The sequence below is a fragment of the Camelus ferus genome, chromosome 22, assembly GCF_009834535.1.
Source record: "Camelus ferus isolate YT-003-E chromosome 22, BCGSAC_Cfer_1.0, whole genome shotgun sequence".
Classification (NCBI taxonomy): domain Eukaryota; kingdom Metazoa; phylum Chordata; class Mammalia; order Artiodactyla; family Camelidae; genus Camelus; species Camelus ferus.
Genome location: NC_045717.1, coordinates 25,564,362 through 25,589,260, shown reverse-complemented (window position 1 = coordinate 25,589,260; position 24,899 = coordinate 25,564,362). Strand labels below are relative to the sequence as shown.

At 56.1% G+C, this 24,899-nt stretch overlaps 1 protein-coding gene across 6 annotated transcripts; it reads right to left on the bottom strand.

Moving 5' to 3' along the window:
* Positions 1-9,824: 9,824 nt before the first annotated feature.
* SGTA (small glutamine rich tetratricopeptide repeat containing alpha) lies at positions 9,825-24,574 on the bottom strand. 6 transcript variants are annotated; one of them, XM_032466021.1, is made up of 14 exons: positions 24,425-24,490; positions 19,459-19,661; positions 18,835-19,008; positions 18,492-18,629; positions 17,171-17,277; positions 16,875-16,959; positions 16,044-16,143; positions 15,138-15,242; positions 14,350-14,488; positions 13,686-13,748; positions 12,802-12,839; positions 12,207-12,296; positions 11,920-12,042; positions 9,825-11,069 (listed from the first exon to the last, which is right to left on the bottom strand). In XM_032466021.1, exons 4-13 carry the CDS (start codon positions 18,589-18,591, stop codon positions 11,928-11,930), a joined length of 942 nt encoding a protein of 313 aa, XP_032321912.1. In that variant the 5' UTR covers positions 18,592-18,629; positions 18,835-19,008; positions 19,459-19,661; positions 24,425-24,490; the 3' UTR covers positions 9,825-11,069; positions 11,920-11,927. The 6 variants fall into 6 exon arrangements, with proteins under 6 accessions (XP_032321912.1, XP_032321914.1, XP_032321915.1 ...); XM_032466023.1 differs by having other exon boundaries at positions 18,846-19,008; XM_032466024.1 differs by lacking the exon at positions 18,835-19,008.
* Between the last annotated feature and the right edge of the window lie 325 nt (positions 24,575-24,899).

Sequence of the window (24,899 nt, the reverse complement as noted above, 5' to 3'; positions counted from 1 at the left end):
CATTGGCCACCCCAAGCCCCGCGGACCAAATTCTCCAAGCCATTGGTTGCTACGGCTGCCACTCACCCTGCGACTCCACCTCTCCTACAGGCTCGGAAAAGTGGTTTCTTCCCACGGAGCGGCGGGTACGGCCACCGGGCAGCTCCGGCGGGAAACCTCTACCTTAGGGGAAGGGTTCCGGCCGCGTTTAGCTTCCAGAGCTGTCCAGGGGCCCCCCGGTGCTGAATCCCATTCGGATTGAGGCTTGGCCATCGACAGGAAACGATTTGCTACGGGAGACTGTCCCTCTCAGAGTGTCCTCGCTGCTATTGCCCTTCCCGTCGGCTTAAGAAGCAGTTTTATCCGTTCAACATCTCTGCCTTCTATATGCCAAGGCCTTTTCTTGGAGGACATCTATCAACAAAAGGCAGATCTCTCCCCTTTTGGAGCTTAAGTTCCAGGAGAAGACACAGAAAATAATTAATAAACATAATAAGTAATAAAGTTATGTCAGAAGGTGACAAGTGTCCTGAAACAATAGAGCCCAGTAAGGGTTATCAAGAATGCTGGGTGGTGGGTTGCTATTTTAAATAAAATGCTCAAGTAGACTTCATGGAGAAAGAGATATTTGAGCAAAGACTTCAACATGGAGAAGTCATCAAGTGGATATATGGAGGTAAAGTGCTCCATGCAGAAGGACCCAAGGGTATGAAGGCCCAGAGGCAGGAGTGTACACTAATGCCAGTGTGGCCAAAACACAGTGAAGTGGAGAGCTGTATTTGGAGGTAAAGGGAGGTAGATCATGGAAAGCCTTAGAGGGCATCAAAAGGACTTTGAGGTAAATGGGAGCCATTGCAGAGTTTTAATCACAGATATGACAGATCCAACATATTTTAACAGAATCATTTGGTTATTACGTCGATGCTGCCAATAGATGAAGTAAGATGAAGATGGAAAATTGATTACTGATTTTTTTTAGATGGGGAGAGGGGCCATTTTATTTATTTACTTTTTAAAATATTTTGTTTGTTATTGTATTATTTTAACTTTTTATTTTGGGGAGAGGAGGTAATTAGGTTTATTTATTTCTAGGGGAGATACTGGGGATTGAACCCAGGACCTCGTGAATGCTAAGCATGCACTCTACCACTTGAGCTATACCCTCCCCACAAGAAGAGGACATTTAAAAAATAGCTTGTTCCACTGTCCCATGAAAGCAACCAGATTTATGAAAGAGAGGACTGCATTAACTCATGTTAACTAAACTCTTTTTGTCAGCCTACCATGAGCCGGGCATAGGGAAAGGTGCCAAGAACAAAGTGGGAGCAATGCTACAATGTGGATGGACCTTGAAGACATCAGGCTAAGCAAAGTAAGACAGTCACAAGAGGACAAGTACAGTCTGATCCCACTCACAAGAAGTCCTTAGACGAATCAAATCCACAGAGACAGAAAGTAGATGGTGGGGGCCAGGGGCTGTGGGAGGGGCTGTGGAGTGAGTGTTTCACAGGGACAGAGTTTCAGTTTGGGAAGACGAGAAAGTTCAGATGATGGCGGGATGGTTGCACAGCAAAGCGAATGTGGGTAATGCCACTGAGTGGTGCATTTTAAAATGGTCAAAAGGGTAAATTTAATGTCATGTATATATCATAATGTTTTAAAATGTTAATAAAATGGAGTGAAAAAAGCATGCTAAGGCATCTGGATTTCACCGTCCAAGCAACACGATTCAGTGATGAAAACTCACTGACGAATTGTAAGTCGTTGAAGGTTGCGATCCAACTGACATTTTAAGGGTCATTCTGAGTCCTGTGTAAATAAAGGTAGGGTTGTAGGGGAGCAAGAACGAAAGCAAGAAGACCCATTAAGAGTCATTTGAGCAAGAACTGATGCTCGCTTAGTTGAGGGATTGGCAGGGGAGGATGAGTCTGAGAAACATCTTAGAGTGTGACTTGGCAGGACCTGGCACTGGTTTGTCTGTGGGCTGCAGGAGTAGGCGGTTGGGGATGGCTTTAGATTTTCTAGTTTGAGCAATTAGAGGGATGCTGGAGTTTTTCACTAAAATAGGAAAGCCTGGAGGAGGCACAGACGTGGAAGGTGCTGAAGGACTAAGTTTGGCTTTGCAGAGGATAGTGTGAGAAGTCTATGAGTTCTTCGTGTTCAATGCCGCCTTCTGCCTGCATGGACCTTGCTTCATCATAACCATGCAATATGTGGTCGCTGTCTTTATTGTTAGACACAAAGTGACTTGATGCTTTTTCCCATTTTCTGTAATTCACAACAACGAAAAAGTTCATTCATAATAATAGCACAGAGAAATGCAAGTCAAAACTACAATGAGGCACCTCCTCACACCAGTCAAGAGTGGCCATCCTCAGAGAGTCTATAAGCAATCAATGCTGGAGAGTGTGTTGAGAAAAGGGAGCCCTCCTACGCTGAGGGTGGGAGTGTAGTTTGGTGCACCATTGTGAAAAACAGTATGGAGATTCCTTTAAAAACTAAAAATAGACTTACCATATGATTTAGAAATCCCACTCCTGGGCATATATCCAGAGGGAACTCTAATTCAAAAAGATATGTGCACCCCAGTGTTCACAGCAGCACTATTTACAATAACCAAGACATGGAAACAATCTAAATGTCCATCGACAACAGATGACTGGATAAAGTAGTTATGATATATATACACAATGGAATACTACTCAGCTAATAAAAAAGAATAAAATAATGCCATATGCAGCAACATGGAAGGACCTAAAGATCATCATTCTAAGTGAAGTAAGCCAGAAAGAGAAAGAAAAAGGCCATATGATAACACTTATGTAGAATCTAAAAAAGATACAAATGAATTTCTTTGTAAAACAGAAACAGACTCACAGACATAGAAAACAAACTTACATTTACCAAGGAGGAAAGGGGGTGGAAAGGATAAATGAGATTTGCAGATACTAACCTCTATATACAAAATAGATAAACAAGTTTCCACTGTTTAGCACAGGGGACTATATTCAATATCTTGTCATAACACATAATGAAAAAGAATATGAAAACGAATATATATATGTGTATGTATGACTGAAACATTATGCTGTGCACCAGCAATTGATGCAATACTGTAAAATGACTATACTTCAATTAAAAGGTTTTTGAATAGCACATCACTAAACGCTCACAGGACGACCCCCTCCCATAGGAGAACTCATAATACGCATAATTTATTCATAACTATCTAGAAGACAAGGCCGCTCAGAGCAGAGGCCGCACAGCGTCCAGCTTCTGTTCATTGCTGACAGATTTCTGAAAGCTTCCTGGACCCCAGGACGTATGTAAGCGCAGATGCCTTCAGAGTCCAATAGAAAAAAACACGGACAAATTTGACTACGGTGACTATTTCAAAAATCTCCTCTAGTAAATGACTCTATGAATGGGCTAGAAAGACAAGTGACAGGCCGGGAAGAAATGTTGGTGACGGATGACACGGGGCAGCTGACAGAGAGCAAACATCGTAAAATGAAAATGGGGAGGGAGATGGACAGACAGGTCTCAGGAGAACAGACGCAAGAGCTGACTGCCTACAGGAAAAGCTGCCTGAGCCATGCAGACAGTCCTGGAAACAGGAGATCAAACCATTGTCACGGCTTAATTGAGGTGTGATGGAAGGATAGTAAACTCTACGCAGTCAAAGTATACAATCAGGCAAATGTCGACATAGGCTCGCACCTGTGAAACCACGCTCACAATCAAGGTACGCACATAAACTGCACCCCCTACCCTGCAAAAATATCTCCTCCTGCTTCTTTCCATCCCCAGGCAGCCAGGACTCAGCCATGGTGTCAACTGTAGTTTCCGGGGTTGGCTTTGCTAATGACACTGCTTCCAGCGTTCCTCTGCTTGCTTTGGGTGGCCATCCGCACACGTTGCTATTGGGTGTACATCCGTGGGGGGGATTGTACACCCAGGGGTTCTAGGCTATGCAAATGAGCAGCTTTAGAACTTAACATATGGCTGGCTTTTCCCCTTTGGGGTGGAAAAGAATGAACACAGCAGACTTGAGAGTTCTGTCTTTTGAAAAGGCCCTCAGCAGCATCTGGAACTGGTCTTGGGGGCTCCCTGTCCCTAAACTGTCTCTGCAAACACGTGGTTTATGCCGAGTACCTGCTCTCCAGAAGGGAGTCTGAAGTGTTGGCCGTGCCAGGCAGAGGCGCCTGTGTGACCGGCCCCGTGAGAAACCGCCGCGCTGGGTCTCTGTGAGCCTCCTTGGGGACCATTCCTCACTCATGATGCTGCGTCTTGTTTTGGGGGAACGAAGTGCATCCCGTGGGACTCCCCTGGGAGAGGACTCTGGGAGCTTGAGCCTAGTGCCCCGAACCCCACCCCACACCTTTTCCCTCTGCTGATTTTGCTTCATATCCATAAACCACGGCCATGAGGACAATCACTGCTGTGTCCTGGGGTTCCTCCGAGCAGAATGGTTTTGGAGATTCAACCCACACACTTGTGTAATGAACAACACTTGCTTTTGTCTCTTCCTTTTTCGACATTCTGGTGTGTTTATCTCACATCATGGTTTTAATTCACATTACCCTGTGGCTAATGAAACTGAACACCATTTCATGTGCTTATGGGTCAATGATATATCCCATTTTTATAAGGTCTTTTTCTATGCCTTTCTTTGCCCATTTATAAAAACTGGGTGATTTCTCTTTTTCTCGATCTGTAGGGGTACTTTATATTTTTATCAAGTATATATTGCAACTGCCATCACCCGTGCAATGGCTCACCTGTACTGTCTCTTTTAATGCAGTCTAATTTATTGATTTAAAAAATGTGGTTAGGATTTGTATTTGTCAGTGTTCTCCAAAGAAACAGAACCAGTAGGATGTCTGTCTGTCTGTCTACCTACCTACCTATCATCTATACGGCTACAGAGAGAGGAAGAAGGGGAGAGAGGGGAATTTACTCCATGAAATTGGCTCCATCATGGGGCTGGCAGGTCTGGAATCTGGAGGGCAGGCTGGCGGGCTGGAGGCCCAGAGAAGAGTAGACATCACAGCTCGAGTCCCAAGGCTGTCTGGAGGCAGCAGTTCTTCTTCTTTGTGGGGGGACCTCAGTCTTTTCTCTTAAGACCTTCAACTGATTGGATGTGGCCCACCCACACCATGGCAGGTCATCTGGGTTACCCAAAATTGACTGATTTAAATATTAATCTCATCTCAAAATACCTCCCCAGCAACATCTAGACGGGTGTTTGACCAAATATCTGGGTGCCATGGCCTAGCCAGCTGGACACATAAAATGAACTACCAGAGTGCTTTTTGTGTTCTTTTTGTTGTTGCTGGTTTTGGTTTTTTTATTTTTATTTTATTTTTTCTTCTTGTGTTCTCTTTAAGAAAATTTTGCCTACCTAAACCATATTTTACCTTCTCTTCTGTCATCTTTCTTTCACCTTTCATAGATTCCATTTGTATATATTAAAAAAACAAAACAAAAACCAACAGGCAAAACTAACCCATGGTGCTGGGGCAGTGTTCTCTTTTGTGTGTAATGAGTGGAGGAAGCTGGCTGGGGTCTGTTCTTGGTCTGCGTGCCAGTGACACGGAGTGGGGGGTGGGGTACTCCCTTTGTGAAAATTCATTGAGCTGTTTGCTTATAATCTGTGAGCTTTTGTGCACATCTGCTGCACTGTGATAAAAAGTTTAAGCGGCACAGTAATGAGAGAGAATAAAGAATGGACTCCTGAAGTCTGCAAGAGCCTTTGAGGAGCTGGGAACAGCTGTGAGCTGGGCAGGATTTGTGACTTGCACCCTCCAACTTCTGTGCTGAAGGGATTCACATCTTCTAATCCCGCGTGGTGTCATGCAACCCAGGATGGTGGCCCCATCACGGCACAGCACCTAGCAGGACGTCCCTGGTTAGGAGGACTTACAATTCTGAAAGAGGAATCAGCCCCAAACACACAACGCCAGTCTCTAAGCCCAGGGCTGTTTCTAGGCTCGAGCCTTGTTCTTTCTGGTCATGATGTTGCCGGCGGCCCCCAGCGATGCAGGTGGCACCACAGAGGAGGCCATCGCGCTGGCGCGCGCCCCCTGGTGGCCCCAGCTTCTCATCTATGTGGGCCACAACCAGTCTGTGTTCTGACCTTGAAATAATTGATTTTGCTGGGGTGGGGGTCGACTTGGGGAGAGGTCGGGTCGAGTGGGGAAGCCAACGCAGTTTGGGGTTTTCAAGTTACCTAGGATGGGATGAAATCTTTGCTACGAAGATGCAGGGGCACTCTAGAGCCAGTGAACAAATTATTTTTGCTGGTGGCAAAATGGTTTGAGATATTTCTTTGACACATTTACCTGGGGCTTACTGTGTGCTGGTAACGCTGCTGGGCAGGCCGTCTCAGCCTGAGCACCGCCGACTTCTGAGGCCAGGAAGGCCTGCAGGGCGGCGCTGGGCGCTGGGCGCTGGGCTATGGGGCCAGGTGCCTGGCCTCTCAAGGCTCAACCCGCCCTGGAAGCTCTGTCCGAGTCATGATTTCTGCTGCGTCTGTGTTTACTTGCTGTTCTTAAAACCTCAGTGCGCCTCTGACAGGAATATTCAGAAATATCCTATTTCTAACTCGTGTGGGATGGAGCAGTAATTATCCACAACACACTTCTCATCAAGTCACATACAGCAGCCGCTGGCTCCTGGGGTGAGATGTTGACAGTTCCTCCTTTATTTTTTCCCTTTTCTTTTCCTCTTCCCCACGCTGCTACTGGTTCCCAAATGGAAAGTTTCTGGATCTTTCCTGAACACCTAGGCTGGGCATGGGGTAAATCTGGAGGAGGCTCTGCAGGACCTCCCAGTGCTGGACACACAGGATGCAGAAGGAACGGAGACTGTCTGAGAAGACCTAAGGGACACGCAGTTGCTCCTGGAAGATGCAGCTCAAATTACTGTGCTTCTCCAAGTGGGCTTCTCCAAACAGGGGTGTCACAGTCACCTGGGCTGCTTGTTCAAAGCATACAGCCAGCAGGCTGGCTACGTAAATTCAGCAGGACGCACAGAGTGGACCAAGGTCTCAAAGCCCGTGGGGCGGGGGGAGCAGCATTCCTGGTCCCCATCCACTCGGTGCCAGGAGCACCGGTCAAGTCCTGTCATCCAAAAATATCCCCAGCTGTGGCCCAGAGTCCTTTGCAAGGCAGGATTACCCTGTTGACAATCAGCTCCCTGGGTTGGAATGGGAGGGATGCGGGTACTGGTGATAAGGACCAGTGGCTCTACCGGCAGCCTGCGTGGGGACCGTTTGGCTCTCCCCTCCGCGCTGGGGGTCACCAGTGCCCCTTTGCTAACCGCAGATAAGGAGCAAACGGGCGTGACCGGCACCGCGGAGCACACAGATTTTGCCAGAGGCCTGTTGCAGGAGGCTGCTGGGGTTTTACCCTCTCCCTTCCAAAGAAGTCTTGCTGGAACTGATTGATGTAGACGGGGACCCACGTGGAGGAGGCGGGTGGGGCTGCGGAGGGGGCCTCACTAAGAACCCGAGAAGGCGAGCCTCCCACCAGACCTGGGCCCTGGTGACACACAGCTGCTCTTCCGTTTTGGAACTTTGGATGTGACTGCCCTTCACGGAGGCTGCGAGGCTGGGTGATCGGGCCGCTCTGATTGGCTGGGAGACTTAGCTAAGCTCAAGCCGGTGGCAGGAAGGCTCTAAGGCACCCCAATAACCCCCACCTCCTGACGGTCATGTCCTACACAAGCCCCTCTCAGAGGGTGTGGATGAGACCACTTCTAACTAACAGAAGAGGCGCTGACCACCATTCGCAAGACAGCATCACGTACCTAAGATTCCACCCTGCTGGCCCACTCCCTCGAGATGCTCTCCCCCTGCCAGCTTGGATGAATTAAGTGGCCGCGTGTAAGGCAGACTGTTGAGCCCAGGGATGTCCATGCCCGAATCTCCAGAACCTGTGAACAGGGTACCTTATATGCCAGTAGGGACTTTGCAGGTGGGACTAAATTAATGTCCTTGAGATGGGGGTGACCTCGGATTACCTGGGGCCGGTTGGGGACGGGGTCCAGTGCCACCACAAGGGCTGTTATAAGGAGGCAGAAGGAAACTGGACACACAGAGGGGCCATGGCAGAGGCAGAGACTGCAGCGACAGACCACAAGCCCAGGCCGCAGCCCCAGGCTGGGAGGGGCAGGAAGGCCTCTTCCCTGGAGCCTCCCTCCCCAGCACGCGGTCAGCGCAGCACTCGGCCTCAGCCTGCAACGTAGGGACTGAACTCTGCCCACAGCCTGCAGGCAGAAGAGAAGGTGGCCCAGCTGCACCACTGACCCAGAGAAACCGAGAAGTGACCGAGGTATTGTTTTAAGCCACTGAGTCTGGGATGCTCTGTTTTCCAGTAACAGACAACGGGTTCCAAAACTTCAGTAGGGTTTGACCCGACGCAGGCGGGTGCATCAGACAGCGAATGGGCCTCCTGGAGTCAGAGAGGTAATGCGCTCCCCACCCGGGCCTGTGGACTCCAAATACAATCTCTCCTCTGAAGACGCCTGGCGCACAGCAGGTGCTTGATAAATGTGACTCCTGTGACAGAGCCGTGGCTCGTTTATGTCCCCGTCAGTAGCAATGTTAAGTTTAAAACACTTTTTGAGTAGTTGAGTAGTTTCTTAAAGCCCTATGAATGAGTAAAATGTTTATAATCAAGGTTAAGGACCAGTTCCTAAGTTATATGGCCATAAAACAGGAATGAAGTTTTGATAAAGTGACACACACGGACAGACCGAGAGCACGACACTCAGTGAGAGAAGCAGACACAGAAGGACACAGTGTGTGAGTCCATGGATGTGAAACGTCCAGAACAGGCCAGTCCTCAGACACAGAGAGGGGGTTCCTGGTTGTCAAGGGCGGGGGAGGGGGTGGAGGTCACTAAAAATGGGGATGGCTTCTCTTTGGGTTGACAGAATATTCTAAGATTAAAGGGCGGTGATAGTAGTACAACATAGTGAATGTGCTAAAACCCACAGAAGTGGGTATTTTTAAATGGCAAATTTTATGTTACTGAATTATATCTTGATTTTTTAAAATGAACCATTTTGCTAAGCAGGTAGCTGGAGCTATGTAAATGCCAGGTCACGGCATTAACTCAGTGGCTCTCAAGAATTCTCTGCATAGAAGTCATCGAGATTCTGGGGAAACACCTGGGGAGCCCAAGGCCAGCGGGACCGCCTCCCGCACGCCCTCCAGCGGGGCCCACGCCAGGCAGCTGGGGTGGCGAGGGGGCTGAGGACCATGGCAGCTCTCACCCCCCACCCCTCAGCAGCACCAGGGATGGACCCTTCCTCCTCCCTGAACTTCCCTCTGTCCCTACTGGCCCCCATCCAAGAAGCAAAGAATAAGTCAAAGTAACCTCTGCAGGGCGGCAGCTCAAGGTCACCGGAGGCTGGAAGGACCACCATCAGTCCCCTGGAAGCCCCAGCCGGAGCAGGGGGCATTTCTAGCTTTCTGCTCGAAGGACGTAAAGTGCTTCCACAGCCCAATGGCCAGCTGGGAGCCGGGTACAGCCCCAGCGCCCCTCTACCTACCCCATGCGTTCCAGAACCTGGACAAGGCAGGGAGCGTCTCCTCCGGAGCCCCTGGAGGGACTCCGCCCTGGGAGACTTGTGTCTGACTTCTGGCCTCCAGAACAGACATGATGCATGTGGTTAAAAGCCACTGAATTTGTGGGGACGTTTCAGTGGCAACAGGAATTCACACAGGACCTGGCTCAGCGGTTCCAGGGTGACCCACTCAGGGTCCAGGCCGGGGGTCCTGGATGCTCAGAAGCAGGGAGGGTGGTGACGGTTGGAGAGGTCAGCACAGAAATGAGCAGAGGTCATGATGTCTATTTATTCCCCACACATTATGCTTGTCACCACGGCTAGCACTCAGGAGTTGGGACACATCACCAGACAAGTGCCTGACTGCGGGTGGCCCACCTCCGTATCGGTTCCTACAACACACATGGCACTGCAACTACCTCTCCGACCGCTGACACCCCCAGAAGCCGCCAAGGATCCAGCCAACCTCTCCTCCCAACCCGGCCAGGGCCACTGGGACACCCACACGGCCGCCGGCCCTGGGTCGCTCTCCTGAGAAGCAACTCTGGTGGCCGCCTCGCAACCTCAGGCCAAGACAGGTGGCACAGAGGCCCCACGGCCCCACCCTGACCAGGCGGAGAGCCCGCTGGGCAGGCGGACACCTGCAGGCAGAGGGCAGTGGCTGGGACACGGACAGGCGGGGACAGGCTCGGGGGCTGGGCCAAGGTCATGAGAACACCACATGGTCCAGTGGTCCTGAGCCCTGGGAAAGAGGATGGAGATCAGACAGGCGGCCGTCAAAATGCTTGACTGGAAGAAAAGTCCCAGAAACGGGTCCTGCGCACCCAGGACGTGGGCTCCCACCGGGCGCGAGGCGATGGAACCATCTTCTAGGAACCCACGACTGGAGTCCCTCCTGCGAGAGCCGGGCCCAGGGCCGGGCGAGGCTGGCAGTGAGCTTGTCCGAGCAGAGGCAGCGGGGGCAGCCAAGGTCCACTCAGAAAGCAGCTTCCCGTGGGCTGGGAGGCCCCTGAGGATGGACCGAGGGGGCGGGGGCTGCAGAAGGGGCTTCAAGGACACAGCATCCCCCGTGCACCGCTGCTCGGAGGGCCTGCCCCCCACCCCGGAATAGTCTAGAAAACAGTGACTGGGTTTTGGCAGGGGGGCGCTGGGAGGGAGATGGGTGCTGGTCTCTGCACTCACAGCTTGCTGGCTCTGTTTCGAGAAGGGTCTGGGGGCCGTGAGAGAGTACAAAAAGGGAGGGAAGGGTGGAGGCAAAAAAAAAAAAAATCCGTCTTAACATGCAGGTCGAATTTCTTTCTCTCTCGGGCAGTCCAACGGGAGAAGACGGCTTCCAGGCGGCGGCAGACATGGTGGAAGGACCCGATGTGTAGGGATGGCTGGAGGGAGGACACGGGGATGGCGGTCAGGAGATGGAGGAGGCCGCGCGGACGGGGACACAGCCACCGTCACAGGTGCTTCTGGAGGCCAGGTGCAGGAGTGTTGAGGAGGGTTCTCTGGGGACGTGGTTACAGCTGATAAACACAAAACTGACCTCAGATGCCTGTTGGTTTGTTTTTTCAAAAGAGCATTTAGGGAGGAGGGTATAACTCAGTGGCAGAGCTCGCGCTTAGCACGCACGAAGTCCTGGGTCCCATCCCCAGTGCGCCCATTAATAAACTAACAGACAAACCTGATGACTTCCGCTCAAAAAAAGTAAAAAATAAATGAATAAATAAAAAAGCATTAAGAAGACGAAGGAAAAGTACACAAAACATTAACATGTGTTGCTGTGAGTACAAAGATTAAAGTTGGTTTTGGCTACTCTTTTATGTTTTTGCCCTTTAAAAATTTTTTAATAAAAACCATGGTTAGATGTGTGAGGACAGATGACGACAGATAAAGAGGCTCCGTCAAAGCAGCGACAGCACCGCGTGGACAGGAGCACCGCCTGCACCCGCGACGGAGGTCACGACCCCGGGCACTAACCAAGCCAGCCAAAGCCACCGGGGACTCTTCTGGGACACCCGGGTGTATTTTTAAGCAACCGTGTAACATCTGCTCACAGCAAAAACACCCCCAGCCAACCAAGCAACCAAGCAAACAGACGATCACAAAGCCCAGGCAGGACACCCAGCGTCAGCGAGAGGCGGGCACCTCCCGCTCGAGCCCGGGGAGCAACCTGCCACCGGCCTCTCTGCGCGAGCCTCCCTGTGCCCGCCCGATGGGGGCTGTGGGGTCCCACCCTCATCTGTGTGACCCGCCTGAGTGGGAAGAGGGAGGGGGAATCAGGTGGGGACTCCTGGGAAGGAGATGCTGGCCGCGCACGCCCCCTCTAGCCCCGGGACTCAGGTGGGCGGCGCCCCCTCCAGCCCCGGGACTCACGTGGGCGGTCACTCCTGCTGGTCATCATTGCTGGCACTGGGGGTCCGACTCCGGATCTGACTTCGGAGCTGCTCTATCAACTCTGGATTCTGCTGCTGCATCTGCTGAGCAAACTGCTGGCCCCTGTAGGGGTAAGGGGGGTGCTCAGCCCAGGCCAGGGCACCCCCACCCCGGCCGCCTCCCCCACGTGTGCCTGAGGATGCCCGGGGAACACGCGGAGCCGATCCGTCTTCCCTTGGGGCTGAGCTCCACCCCACCTATGAGCCCCACTTGGCAGGTGGACTCACGCCTGGATGAGACTGGCCAGGTCATTCTGCGAGGGGCTGGTGCCGGGAGACCCCAGAGGGTTGTGGCCGCCCGAAATCATGCCGGACATGCTGTAGAGAGAGACTTGGACCCTCGAATGGCACAACCCCCTCCCCCTGGCCCCCCACCCCCACCCTGGGCCCAGCCTGCTCTCTACTGCGGCCCGTCAGTTTCACCAGCTTTCCCAGGAACGTCCTTTTTGGATTAAGGACAGGGATTCTCAACGGCACAACTTTGTCCCCCAGAGACAATGGCCGATGCCTGTGACACAAACGGCCACACATATGGATCCACTTATACAAAACGTCTAGCACAGATAAACCAGCAGAGACAGAGGGGGTCTGTGGTTGTCAGAAGCTGGGGGGCCTGGGGGGTGACTGCTGATGGGAATGGGGCTTCTTTCTGGGGTGATGGATGTTCTGGAACTAGATGGTGACAACAGCTATGTGACACTGTAAACATACTTGACATCACGCAACTGTAAACGTTAAAATGGCTAAAACGGTGAATTGTAGCAATCTTTCACCATAAAAGCAGCTTAACCATAAACCCTGGAGGAGAACGGCTGTCACTTACAGCTGCTGAACTTGGGGGTTGTTCATGAGGTTTGATGCCTGAAGAAAGAACAGACCTGTCACAAAGAGCAAGCTCCCAGAGCATTCTGTCGGCACTGCAAGCACGAGGCCTCCAGCCGAGCACCCGGGGCCTGCCTGCCCTCCTCCGTGCACTGGGACCCCCCCGCTTTCCCACCCCGATCTGCTGTAAGAGACTCCAGGCACCGCGTCAGCCTTCCCGGACCCGGGACACTCCTGGAGAGTCAGCGTCCAGGTTTGCTCTGTGGATAAACACCATCACCCTGGACGCCTTCCTGCATCAACTCTTTCCCATTGGGATCATCTCCTTGGGGCTCAGGTCAACGTGTGGCTAGGAAGGAAGCCAGGGGGGCGCCCCCAGGCCACAGCTCTGTCCGTAATGGGCCAGAGAGCACCCCTGGCCAGCCTCAGCCCCATCCACCTGCCCTAAGAGCGCCTGGGCATGGCTGGTGCTGGGGGTCGGGTCCTCTCTCCTGGACCGTCTGAGACCCAGTGCCCTGAGAGCCCACAGTGCAGCCCGAGGTCCCACAAGACCACCTAGGGAGGGACGGTCTGTGCGGCGCAAGCTGGGTGCCTGCTCTCCGAGGACATCTTTAAGTCTCTGGCCCCAGGAGGCAGTCCTTCCTCTGTGGGGCACCGTGCCCTCCCTGCGCTGTCCCATCTAAACCCCTGGAAGCAGGCGCATCTATACCACAAGGGGGCCAAGCTGGGGATGGAGTGGGGACGGAGATTTCCCGGGTTACTTTATCTGGCTGGGAGAGGTAGGTTCAGCTTGTCCTCTGAGCTGGGCACTGAGGGTCCAACTGGGGGGCCACCTGACAGCACATGTCTGTGGTTATCTGACTGCAAACGGGGCGGGGGGGTTACCATGCTCATGAAGCTCGGGTTGTTGAGCAGGCCTGCGATGTCAAAGCCGCCAACACCTCCTGTCTGTGGGTGAGAGAAGCCCCAGTGAGTGGGCTCTGGCTCGCAGGAACGGAGCGCTGAGGTCCCCTGTGGGGCAGACTGGGAACCCGGGCAGCCTGGATGGTGCTCCAGAGAAAACATGCGGCGCGGGCCACCCAGGAGAGCTCGACTTCCCCATTCCGACGCGCACCTGGGGCGGGGATGGCCCCTCCCGGGGCCAGGGTGGTGGTGGGGCAACCTCTAGGGACTGTCAAAGCCCGCTCAGGGCGACCTCTCACGTGCAGACTGCCCTGCAGAGCCCCCTCCCCCTCCCCCAGGGGCTCCCGCACCCGGCCCGTCCCCTGCCCCGGTCAGCTGGCAGCCCCTGTGCCCCCACCTGGCCACCCCTCCCCTGGGAAGCACAGCAAAGGCCCCTCCCTCTGCCTCCTGGCTGAGCCCGGGGCTTCCCTATGTGACGTGTGCCCCCACCCGTTTCTTCATCTTTCACGACAGGACAGGGTTAAATGGATGCCAGGCCCCCAAGGCCGGAGACGTTCTTCACACAGTTAAGCCTGGCCTTCCACTCACAGGCCGCAGGAAGCCAGCCTGGCCGCCCACCCCCAGCCCGGCCCCCGGGGGAACTCACAGGACTGGGCGCCTCTCTCAGCCTCAGCTCCGCGACCTTGAGGTTGGACTTGTAGGTCTCGTTGTCGGGGTCCAGCTCCAGGGCCTTCCGGTAGTAGGCCACGGCCTCCGTGTGCTTGTTCAGGCTGGACAGCGCCAGGCTGCGGGGGAGACGGTGGGCGTGGAGGGGGCGCCAGTAGGCCACCTGCCCTCCCTCCCCCCAAACTGCTGGGGGTCACTATCCTCATCCAGTCTGGGCCAGGAGGTGGCGGGCGGGTGGTCAGAACTCCTCCCCAGCTCCTGGCAGAGCTGAACCGCAGGCCTGCCCTCTGACCACACCTGAGTTTATCCTCTGAGAAGCCTCAGGAAGGGCTGCTCGGATCAAGGGGTGGGAACTCACCCCAGATCCCCCAGGAGGGAGGGGGCACTGGAGACATCATAAACCTTCCAACAGTGAGACTGGAGACTGTCCCCACCGGCGACGGTGTCTGTGTGCCAGGTGGGGGTGCACCCCCAACCCCACAGGGCAGGCCCTCCCCAACCTCGCCCTCTGCCTCATCTGCTCTCTGCGTCCTTCACAATGAGCCGCTAAACGTTCCATGAGCCTACCAGTGGATCGCTGTGCCCAAGGAAGGGGTCATGGGACCCTGATTTATAGCTGGTCCCTCAGCTCAGGGAACAGCCCGGACTTGTCACTGCTGTGTGAGGCGGGGCGGAGTCCTTACCCTGTGGGGTCTGCATGACTCCAGGCAGAGAGTGTCAGAACTGGACTGCCCTGGGGACAGGAGGGGCAGGGCGGCCGGCACTCACCCCATCCGGCCGTAGGCTTTGCTGTAGGACGGGTCTATGCAGATGGCCCGCTCGCAGTCCTGCACCGCCCCGGCGTAGTTGCCCAGTTTGCTGTAGGCCGCGGCTCTGCAGGAGGCAGGGCAGGGCAGTCGGGGAGCTGGGCCCTCACGGGGGGCAGCCCTGGTCTCCCTTGCTGTCAGACAGACCCGGGCTCTGCTGTGTCTGCAGGGCGCCATTCCGGGCGCGGGGGGGAGGTTCACAGGGGACACAGGGCTGCAAGGGGCAGTGGCCACAGCGCTTGGGGCCCCCGGGGCTTGGAGCCCACGCCCAGCTTATGTAGCCAGGCTCCTCAGTGTTATCTTTCTCATCCGAATTTCCACCTTGTGTCTCTTCCAATCATGGAAGGACAGAAAGGAGTCAGGCAAGAGACACAGGGAGGAGCAGCTGGGCTGGGCGGTCGGAGGGTACAGGGAGCCCTCTGTCCAATCTGTGCCACTTCCCTGTGACTCTAGACTTGTCCCCCAGGAAGCATTTAAAAACAGAGCCCAAAGCACAGAGTGGCTCCCCCTGGGTGGGGGGACAGGCTCGACCGGCCCCCACCTCTCTGATGCCTGGCCACTCCCACGGCTACTCCATCCTCGGCCCTCTTTCCACTCTGAGCCCCCGGCCCTGGCACATCCTTTATGGGCAGGCCAGGCATGACTCTCATGGTCAGTGGTGACACCACCACAGGCACCGTACCCGAATCCTGGGGCACCACCCCGTCCACGCAGACACTTGCTGCCTACCTTTGGCGTCCCTGATGCTCGGCCATACCTCGCTGGCCACCTGGCACGGGCTTGGGATTTGGGACAGTGGCTGGGCTGTCACACACCTTGGAACCAACACCCCTCCCATCTGCCTGGGGATGCGCAGCCCGGCCCGCACCTGTTACAGAAGTAGACGGCGTTGGCGGGGTTCAGCTCGATGGCTTTCCCGTAGAAGTGCACGGCGGCCTCAAAGTTCTCCGCCTTCATCTGCTCGTTCCCTGAAGAGAAAGGGGAGACGTTCCATCAGACCCCGAGGCCTGGGCCGTCACTCCTAGCTCTCCCGGCTTCTACATGAAGGTGTGAGACGTCGAGTGGCAGGATGTGGGCTGGTGGTGCTGGCGTGAGGAGGAGGGTGAGGTTTGCGTCCAGCGCGGGCCCGGCCTGACCCTCACTGTGTCACTGCTCTGGCCATGGTATTTGGGAGCCTAAATCGCAAACACTGTCACTTCCGCTTCTTCCTTCAGAAACAGCCCTGTTTTAACTAATGTAAGTCAAGTACCATGAAACTCACACTACGAAAGTGTACAACTCGGTGGTTTTTAGTACACTCAGAGTTGTCCAACCCTCACCACTATCTAATTCCAGAACATTCCATCAGCCAAAATAAAGCCCTGTCCCCATCAGCATCACCCCCACCCCCCAGCCCCTGACAGCCAGGAGCCCCCTCCCTGTGTCTGTGGACTGGCCTGTTCTGGACGCCTCACATCCGTGGACTCACACGCTGTGTGTCTGCTTCTCTCCCTGAGCGCCGTGCTCTCAGGGCCCGGCCCCGTGGGAGCGGGTGTCAGGGCTGCTCTCCTGCTCACGGCTGAGCGATGTCCCGCGTGTGGAGGGCCGTGATGTGGGCATCGCTCAGCAGCTAAGGGGCTCCAGAGCCCAGGACCAGCTGGCCTCCACCCTCCCACACCACGGACAGGCCAGGTGGGCGAGGTGCCCGGCGGCCTCTTACCTTCGGTTTTGAGGCGCTCCGCCTCGGCCGAGTCCTCCTCCGAAGGGGGGCTTCGCTGCGGGCTCCTTAGGTCCTGCGGCAGCTCCTGGCCCGAGTGAAGGCCAGCTGTTTGAGGGACAGCAGGGAACCACCGCCTCCTCCTTCCAGCCCGGCACTTCTGGCCTCCCCCACAAGGACAGCCGAGCCCCGAGGGAGAGCGTCTCAGGCCCTCGGGCCCCGCGGTGCCCAGCATCCTGGGAGAGGACGCGGCCTGGCCCGGGCACTCAGGTCCCAGCGCCAGAAGCCCCGAGACTCACCCTGTTCGCCACGGCCGCTTCGAAGATTTCCGGCAGAGTCTGAGGGAGTGCAAGGTCGCTGTCCTCCACGGTCACCCCAAAGGCAGTCTCCAGGCACTGGATTGCAACTGCCAGGGGACAAAGGTGTGCTCTTCTGAAACTGACCCCCAGTTTACGGCTTTGGAGGACAGCGCTGCCACTCTCTCTGGAGCGCGTTCGCTGAGGCCTCGGGACGCATCGGGTCCCACCTATCCCCCCTATAGGTCCTGGTTTTGATTCCTGGAGGAACTCGGGACGGACATGCCCCTGGAGCTCTGAGGGCAGAAAGGAGGGAAGACGCTGTCCCCTCCCAGCGGGGCTCAAATGGTGACATCAGGGCTCTCTGTGGGGCCATAAAGCTGTGGCCGCCTGGCTGGGGGCCTCGGGGGCTCAGCGCGGCCTGGAGCGCCTCACGACAGGTGAGGTGCCTGGGTCGCTCTGTCTGGCTCTCGGGGAATCTGGCCAGAGCCTGAGGCTGGCCCGCCCTGTCTGCACGACCGGGCGGCTGCATGATGGCTCACAGGATGGCAGGGCCAGACCCTGCAGCCGCCCACCCACCCCAGTGGCTTAGGTCCCCATAGGGCCCACCCCTGCCCCTCTGCTCCACCCCAGGACACCAGGGCTGCCTCCTCTGGGGGTGGGACCCTCTCAGCCCTGGGCCCTGACTCCACAGTCACTCCACCCCCAGGAGAAGCCCCAGCGATGGGTCCTCAGCCCGACCCTGGGCTCCTGTTCACAAAGACCTGTGGGGAGGGGGAGGGGTGGTGAGTGGCACGCTGAGGACCCTCAGCTCAGCTGAGCAAGGCAGAGGCCCTCCCCGCCGGGCGGGGACGAGGTTCCTGGGACAAGGGCACAGAGGACTGGGTGCCTGAGGACCCTGACCCTGGTCAGCCACCCCTGCCGTGCAGCCAGGCACCCAGCGGGCTGGCAGCAGGTCTGGCCCAGGCTCATGAGCCTTTCCCCTTTGACTAGTACAGACACACACGATGGGGGTGGGGTGGAGAACCTTCTGGAATCGCACTTCCACTTAAGTGGAGATAAAGAAGATACCTGTAGGAGGCCCAGGGAGGTGCAGCCCTGCGCGGGGGAGAATCCTGGGCGGGAGCAGGACAGGCTGGTCCCTGAGCCTGCCTGGGGCTCGGTGGCCTCACCTGGGACAAGGATGCAGCTGGCACCTCGGGCTGGTCAGATGTGCCAGCCCATCACTCCCACCCGTGACAGGCCGAGGTGCTCATGAGGGGTGGAAGGGAGATTGGGAGCTGGGGGGGGGGGGGGGGCTCGCATCCTGGTGGCCTGCACGTACCTTCCAAGCTCTCCTGGGCGTCGGATGAGAGCCCCCCGTGCCGGAGCTGGTCATGCAGGAACCGGATGATGGCGTAGGCCAGGCGCTTCTTATTATCCATTTTGAAATGGAAAGAGATGAGGCCTGGGGTTTCAGGACCTGAGGACGTGGACAAGGGGGTGAGGACGGGACAGCCGCACAGGGGGCCTCTCTGCCCCCGCCCCAGCCCTCCTGCTCCAGGCCCTCCAGGCCCCTCAGGAGCCACTGTAAACTCACTGGCTAATTCACCTGCCTGACAGTGAGGCAGAAACGTTAAGTGTCCACACTTCACAGATGAGAAGCCCAGAGCCCCTCACACTCCCACCTGATTCTAACCCAGGGGTGATGCAGCCCTGGGCCTGGTGGGTGTCCCCCTTCACCAACTGGGCAGGGCTGGAGGGTGGTCCCCAGGCACACGGAGGGCCAGCCACAGCCACATCTGCTGCTTCTCTGTGCCTGGGACACCAAAACGGTCCAACAGTTTCTGAGCCCCGAACACCTGGGGGACAGACACCACCCATGTGGGTCACACAAGGACCACTGGTGGGCCTGAGCAGACCCCAGGGCCAGAGGGCCCAGCTCCCCTCCCACGAGCTGTAGTGCTAGGCTGGGCAGGACGCTGGTGACGTCTGGGGACAGGTGTGGTCGTGACTGGGGGGCTCCTGGCGTCGCGTGCTTGGGCAGGGATGCTGCTGGGTCGAGGCGTAAACCCTACAGGAGAGTGAGCGCAGGAGCGGGGGGTCCAACCCCGGAGGGCTGGCCCGGTGCCCTCCCCAGGACCACCTCCCCCTCTGGGAGGGTGCCGCACGCTTGTCCGAGGCCGAGCAGGACCGGGGCGGCTGGGACCTGTGGTGTGAAGCCTCTCGGTCCCCGTAAAATGCCCTGTGGGATGAGCAGCCTGTGTGTCCAGGAGGTCGAGGGGTGGCCTCCTGGGCGAGTTATCACTGACCGGTTGTCCACTGGCAGCAGTGAAATCAAACCGGGAGGAACAAGGCCTAACCCCCCGGGCTCTGCACGCTGGCCGACAGCAGACGGGGCGATGCCAGCCCTCAGCACTTCCGAGTCCCGGGCAGGTGCAGTCAAGACGCGACGCCAGCCATGCTCAGGGCGCTTTGTTTCTGCTTCGTGAAAAACTACATCCGTAGACAGCTGCTGCTCGCAAAAGGGCAAGAAGCAGACACAAAGGGCCACGTGGCATGCGATCCCATTTATGCGAAACGTCCAAGAGGCAAGCCCACAGACAGCGGGGTTTGCGGTTGCCAGGGGCTGGGGGAGGGGATGGGGTTTTTCTGGGGGTCATGGAATGTTCTGGACTTAGTGGTGATGGTTGCACAGCATTGCGAATATACTAAAACCTACTGAATTTGATTGTACGTGAATCACATCTCAAATTTTAGAACGGAAGCCTGTCAGGCAGCTGTGTTTTGGACAGCTGGACAGGGAGTTCTGCCACCCCCGGGAAGCTCTCTGGGGACGGTCATGAGCTTCCTCCCCCATTTCTGGATACAATGAGCCTTTACCAAGCAAGGGCCTTTGGCCCAAGAGCGTCCCTGGAACTGGGAGGTCTGAGATCAGGACATGACAGAGCCCAGAGGACAAACAGCCAGTCCCAGATCCCGAGGACCTCAGGGCCGACACAGAGAGGCCCATGGAGACAGAGCGCCACAACCTGCTAGTTTTGAAGACAGTGAGGCCCCAAAAGGCCAGGAGTCTCCCCAGCTGAACCAGCTGGCCGACGCCCAAAATGTCAACGTTCTTGTGTTTAACGGATATTTAAAATATAAACAGATAATTGTTGCCACAGATAGCATCACTCACAACAGCCGAAAGGTGGACACAACCCAACGTCCACGGATGGATGATGGACAAACACATGTGGTCCCTCCACATGGTGGACCATCACTCAGCCTTAAAAAGGAAGGAGATTCTGACACCTGCTACAAGACAGATGGACCTGGGGACATGAGTGATGCTCAGTGAGAGAAGCAGACACAGAAGGGCAGATACGGTCTGATTCCACTCACAGGAGATCCCTGAAGGAGTCACATCCAGAGACAGGAAATAGACAGTGGGGCTGGGGCTGGGAAGTGGGTGTTTCATGGGGACAGAGCTGCAGTTTGGGAAGATGAGAAAGTCCTGGAGACGGTGGTGGGGATGGCGGCACAACAGTGTGAGTGTGCTTAACGCCGCTGAGCTGTGCTCTCACAAGTGGTTACGATGGTGAACTATACCACACCTATTTTACTGTAATTAATGGTTCCTTCTGTGGGGGACTGTGCACTGTAGGGTGTTTAACAGCATCTCTGGCTTTTGATGTCCTCTGGGAGCGGGGGATGGGGTGAGGGTGGGGGGCAGAACCACTCGGGGTGACACCCCCCCCAGGGTTAGGAGTTTCCACTGACACCAGGAGACTGTTCCACACTCATCTAACCTACTGCGGTCCCAGAGTGCCACACATACTTAAGTACACACCTGAGTGGGAGAGGGAGGAGGTGACTCAGACACTGGGGGTCACCCTGGTTTACAACATCTGATCTTGGGGTAGTTTATCCTGGTGTGTAGTGTGAGCAGGGATCAAACTCGATTTTTTCCCAAATGATGAATGCAGGGCCTGCCCCCTCAGCACCACTGACACCGGAGGCAGGGTCACTCTCTGTGCTGGGGGGTAGCCTGGGCACCGTGGGGTATGGAACAGCATCTCCGGCCCCCTCTTCCATTGGTGACAACCACAAAGGTCTCCAGACATCCCCAAGTCACCCCTAGTTGAAAGTCACCGATCAACGCTGCATGGGAAAAACAAAGGTCACCACAGGTCGGGTTTTCTGTCCACATGACTTTGCCGCAAACTTTCAGCAAATCTTGTGGGTTTCAGAACTGCAGGTCAGGGACCGTGGGTCCACGACAAGGACCCAGCACCTGCACAAAATCGCTGGAGGCCCTTCATCCCCGGCCTGCCTGCTCCTCACTTTGCCGGCCCAGCCTGATGCGAGGATCTGCTTTTCCCCGATGGCCACTGGGCGCTGGGGTCTTAGGAACAATCCTGACTTGTCAGGCTTTGGCTGCTGGACAGAACCCTCGGAGGGCCCACGCTCCCCGCGAACAGCGAGGGCTCTGTGAGGCTCAGACCAGAGGTGCGGGTCTGCAGGCGCAAGCCCGGCCAGGGACAAACGCCGGCCGCAGGGCCCCGTACCAGTGCCTCCCGTGCCTGTGGGACCCCTGCCGGCTCTCAGCCCACCTTTCATCATCTCATTAAAACCTCCCAACCGCGATCCCTTTTACTTCCCTGCGCACAACCGACCATTCAAAGGAAAAACAGCAGGTCTCACCACCATGAGTGACCCGGCCTCCAGGTAGGAGCACCCTTGCTCTGAAGGGCTCCCACCCCTGCGGGGTGCCCCACCCAGCCCCCACCCCAATTCCAGCTCTCCTCACAAGCACGCAGGTGTGCAAGCTAGTCCTCTCTCCCCTTCCAGGATACCGCAGGTCTCGGAGAAACACTGCCCCAAGAGCAAGAACTCGGGCTTCAGCCCGCTCCCCATAGCACAGCCGTGCTTCCTTCTCAGATGCTGGCAGGCCGTCACCCCCACAGACCCTGGGCACACGTGGCCCCTCCCAAACCTGCTGGTTCCGCTCAACACAACTGCTCCCACCATCTGGGAAACACCTCCTCCTCCTCAGCAGCAAGCTGGAAGGTTATCTACCCAGATGGTGGGAGGCCTCTTTTTTGGGGGGGCAATTAGGCTATTTATTTATTTGTTGTTTTTAATGTCAATACTGGGGTTTGAACTCACAACCTCATGCATGCTAAGCACACATTCCACTACTGAGCTATATCCTCCTCCCAAGGACGGCCTCTTCTTCCAGCAAAGCCCACGTCCCAGTCTTGCTTCTGGTTCGGCCTCTCCTACGAGGCTTCCCAACTCTCTCCTGGCCTGCTCACCCCTGCCCCCCCCCAGGACCATGAGATGTTGGACAGATCTCCTCCTGCTAGGACCCCAGCACTCAGCGGTCCCTATGCATTCAGGAAAACCTTGGGTCCTGGTCGAGTTCAAAGTCACATGACCGAGTTCCTGGGGGGGGGGGGGCATTTCGCTTGGGTCTCAGTTTTCTCTTTAGCAGAGGAGATAACAAACCTTGTGACTTGCCTACCTCCCCACTGTCCCCTGTATGCTATCCCCCTCACTAAGCAGGGGCCGCTGGGACCAGCGTGGGGTCTCAACCAAAAAAAAAAAAAAGTGCAGAAACAAGTAAGACTACAGCTTTCAATCCCAGGCAGAGCTTAACCTCACTTAGAGACACTCGCCCTTCCAGGAAGACTGAACTATAAACCTCAGGAAATCCTCAGAGTGCCCAGGACTCTCCAGGCCCTGAGCTGAGTGTTAGACACACAACAGCTTATTTCACGGGTCAGCAAACATTTTCTGGAAAGGACCAGAGGGAGGACATACAGCTTCCCAGGCCACAGGTGACATGTATGGGATTGGGTGGTCTGTGTTCCCACGCAACCTCACTCACAGAAACAGGCTGCAGTGGGATTTGGCCCCCGGGGTTACAGTCCCATTCTACAGAACAAGAAACTGAGACTCAAAGAGTTGGGGGGCACCACTCCAGGCCAGCCGGCGAAGATGCAAATCAGTAGCCTTGAACCTGCAGCTGATTCCAGAGCCTCAACTCCAAAGTGCCCTTTACTCTCACCCCACAGAAGTAGGCAACCACACAAAACTTGGCACTTGATTTCCTGTCAGTTCACACGCCCCGCCCCCTGTGGAGCCCATGGGTGAAGAATCACTAGGCCAGGGTAGGACTGAACTTGGGCACTATGAACGTTTGGGGCTGGACCGTTCTCTGTGGGGGCATCTTGGGCATTGTGGGGTGTGGAGCAGCCTCCTTGCCCTACCCACTGGATGCCAGGAGCCCCTCAGCTGTGACAGCCACAGATGTCCCCAGACATGGCCCAGTGTCCCCTGAGAGGACAATTCACAGGTCTAGGGAGAGGAAAAGCAGACAAAAAAAATAATCAGAGAGAAACAAAAGAACATGGGGATACCACTCAGCAGGGATGCAGTGTGGGCACGTGTTTCCTGGCCCCTAATAATAAAAAAACTAGCTGTTCTTCAGGAAGCTCTAGAAAAGTAGCAGGAAGTGATTAAAGAATGTTCCCCATGTATTTAACCTCACAAGGACCCTAAGAGGCATACACTGCTACAGTCCCGATTGTAGGAAGAAAGGGAGAGCAGGAAAGAGGGAGCGACTTGTCCAAGCTTACAGAGTAAGCCTGTCAAGAGGCGGAGGAGCGGCCCTCAACCCGACTTCTCCCACCTCGAGCACAAGACGCAGAAGACCCTCCGTGTGAATTCAGACTAACCACTGCTGACCCCTTTGAGCCCCGACTTGGCGCTGGGGGCCCTGTGGCTTTAATCCTCCCGGGAAGCCCCCCAGCCCAGGCAGGGACTGTGACGACGCCCGTTTTACAGAACGGGGGCAACTGAAGCTCCGAGAAGCCGAGAGGCGGGCCAAGGTCACCCAGGTGGGGAGTGGCGGCGATGGGACAAGAGCCCCGACTTGAACCCCACGAATTGGGGCCCCCAATTCAAAAGGACCGTGTTTCCGGGAAGCAGCCCTCATCCAGCGAGCGCTCACGACGTGCGGGGCACTTTACCTCCCGCGGTCCACATACAGGCCTGCGAACACGCATTCCTCGGGCCTGGGGTCCGCGCGAGGGAGACCTGGGGCCGGCAAGGGCCTGCCGGACGCCGCCCGGCCTCAGTTTCCCCCCGCGCCGCCCACTCACTGCACCCTGCGGATCGCAGCCACTCTGGCCCCAGACCGACGTCCTCTTACAGGCCCTGGAACCCCCGGACTCCCGAAGCGCGGGCCTCAGGCCTGTGCGGCTCAGCGCCGAGCCCCTCACTCACCTCTCAGGCAGCCGAACCCCGACCCACCGACGGCCGCGCCTGCGCACCGCGGCGCCGCCCGGCCCCGCCCCCCCCACCGCGACGCCTGCGCGGAAGGAGAAAGCGCCCGCCGACGCTCATTCTGCGCAAGCGTGCCAATTATCAAGGCAGGAGTGAAAGGAAGTGACGCAATTTAGAAGCCGGGCCGAATTGGTCGTTGAGGCAACTGACCTCTGCGACCGAACGGAGGCCGGAAATCAGGACTGACTCGTCCTCTACAGCCGGGATGGAGTGGTGCATGGTGGGACGGTGGTGGACTCTGGCTGGTTGGCAGAGCCCGCCACGTGGTGCAGCTGCGTTTGGGTCTCTGGCGCCCAGAGCATCACAGGCGCTCTTTAAATGGGAGCGACTGTTACCCAGTCACCGTCTTTGTTCATTTATTCATCCACCCATCCACCCACAAGTGCATTCTTTCATTCATTCAATCCATAAGAGT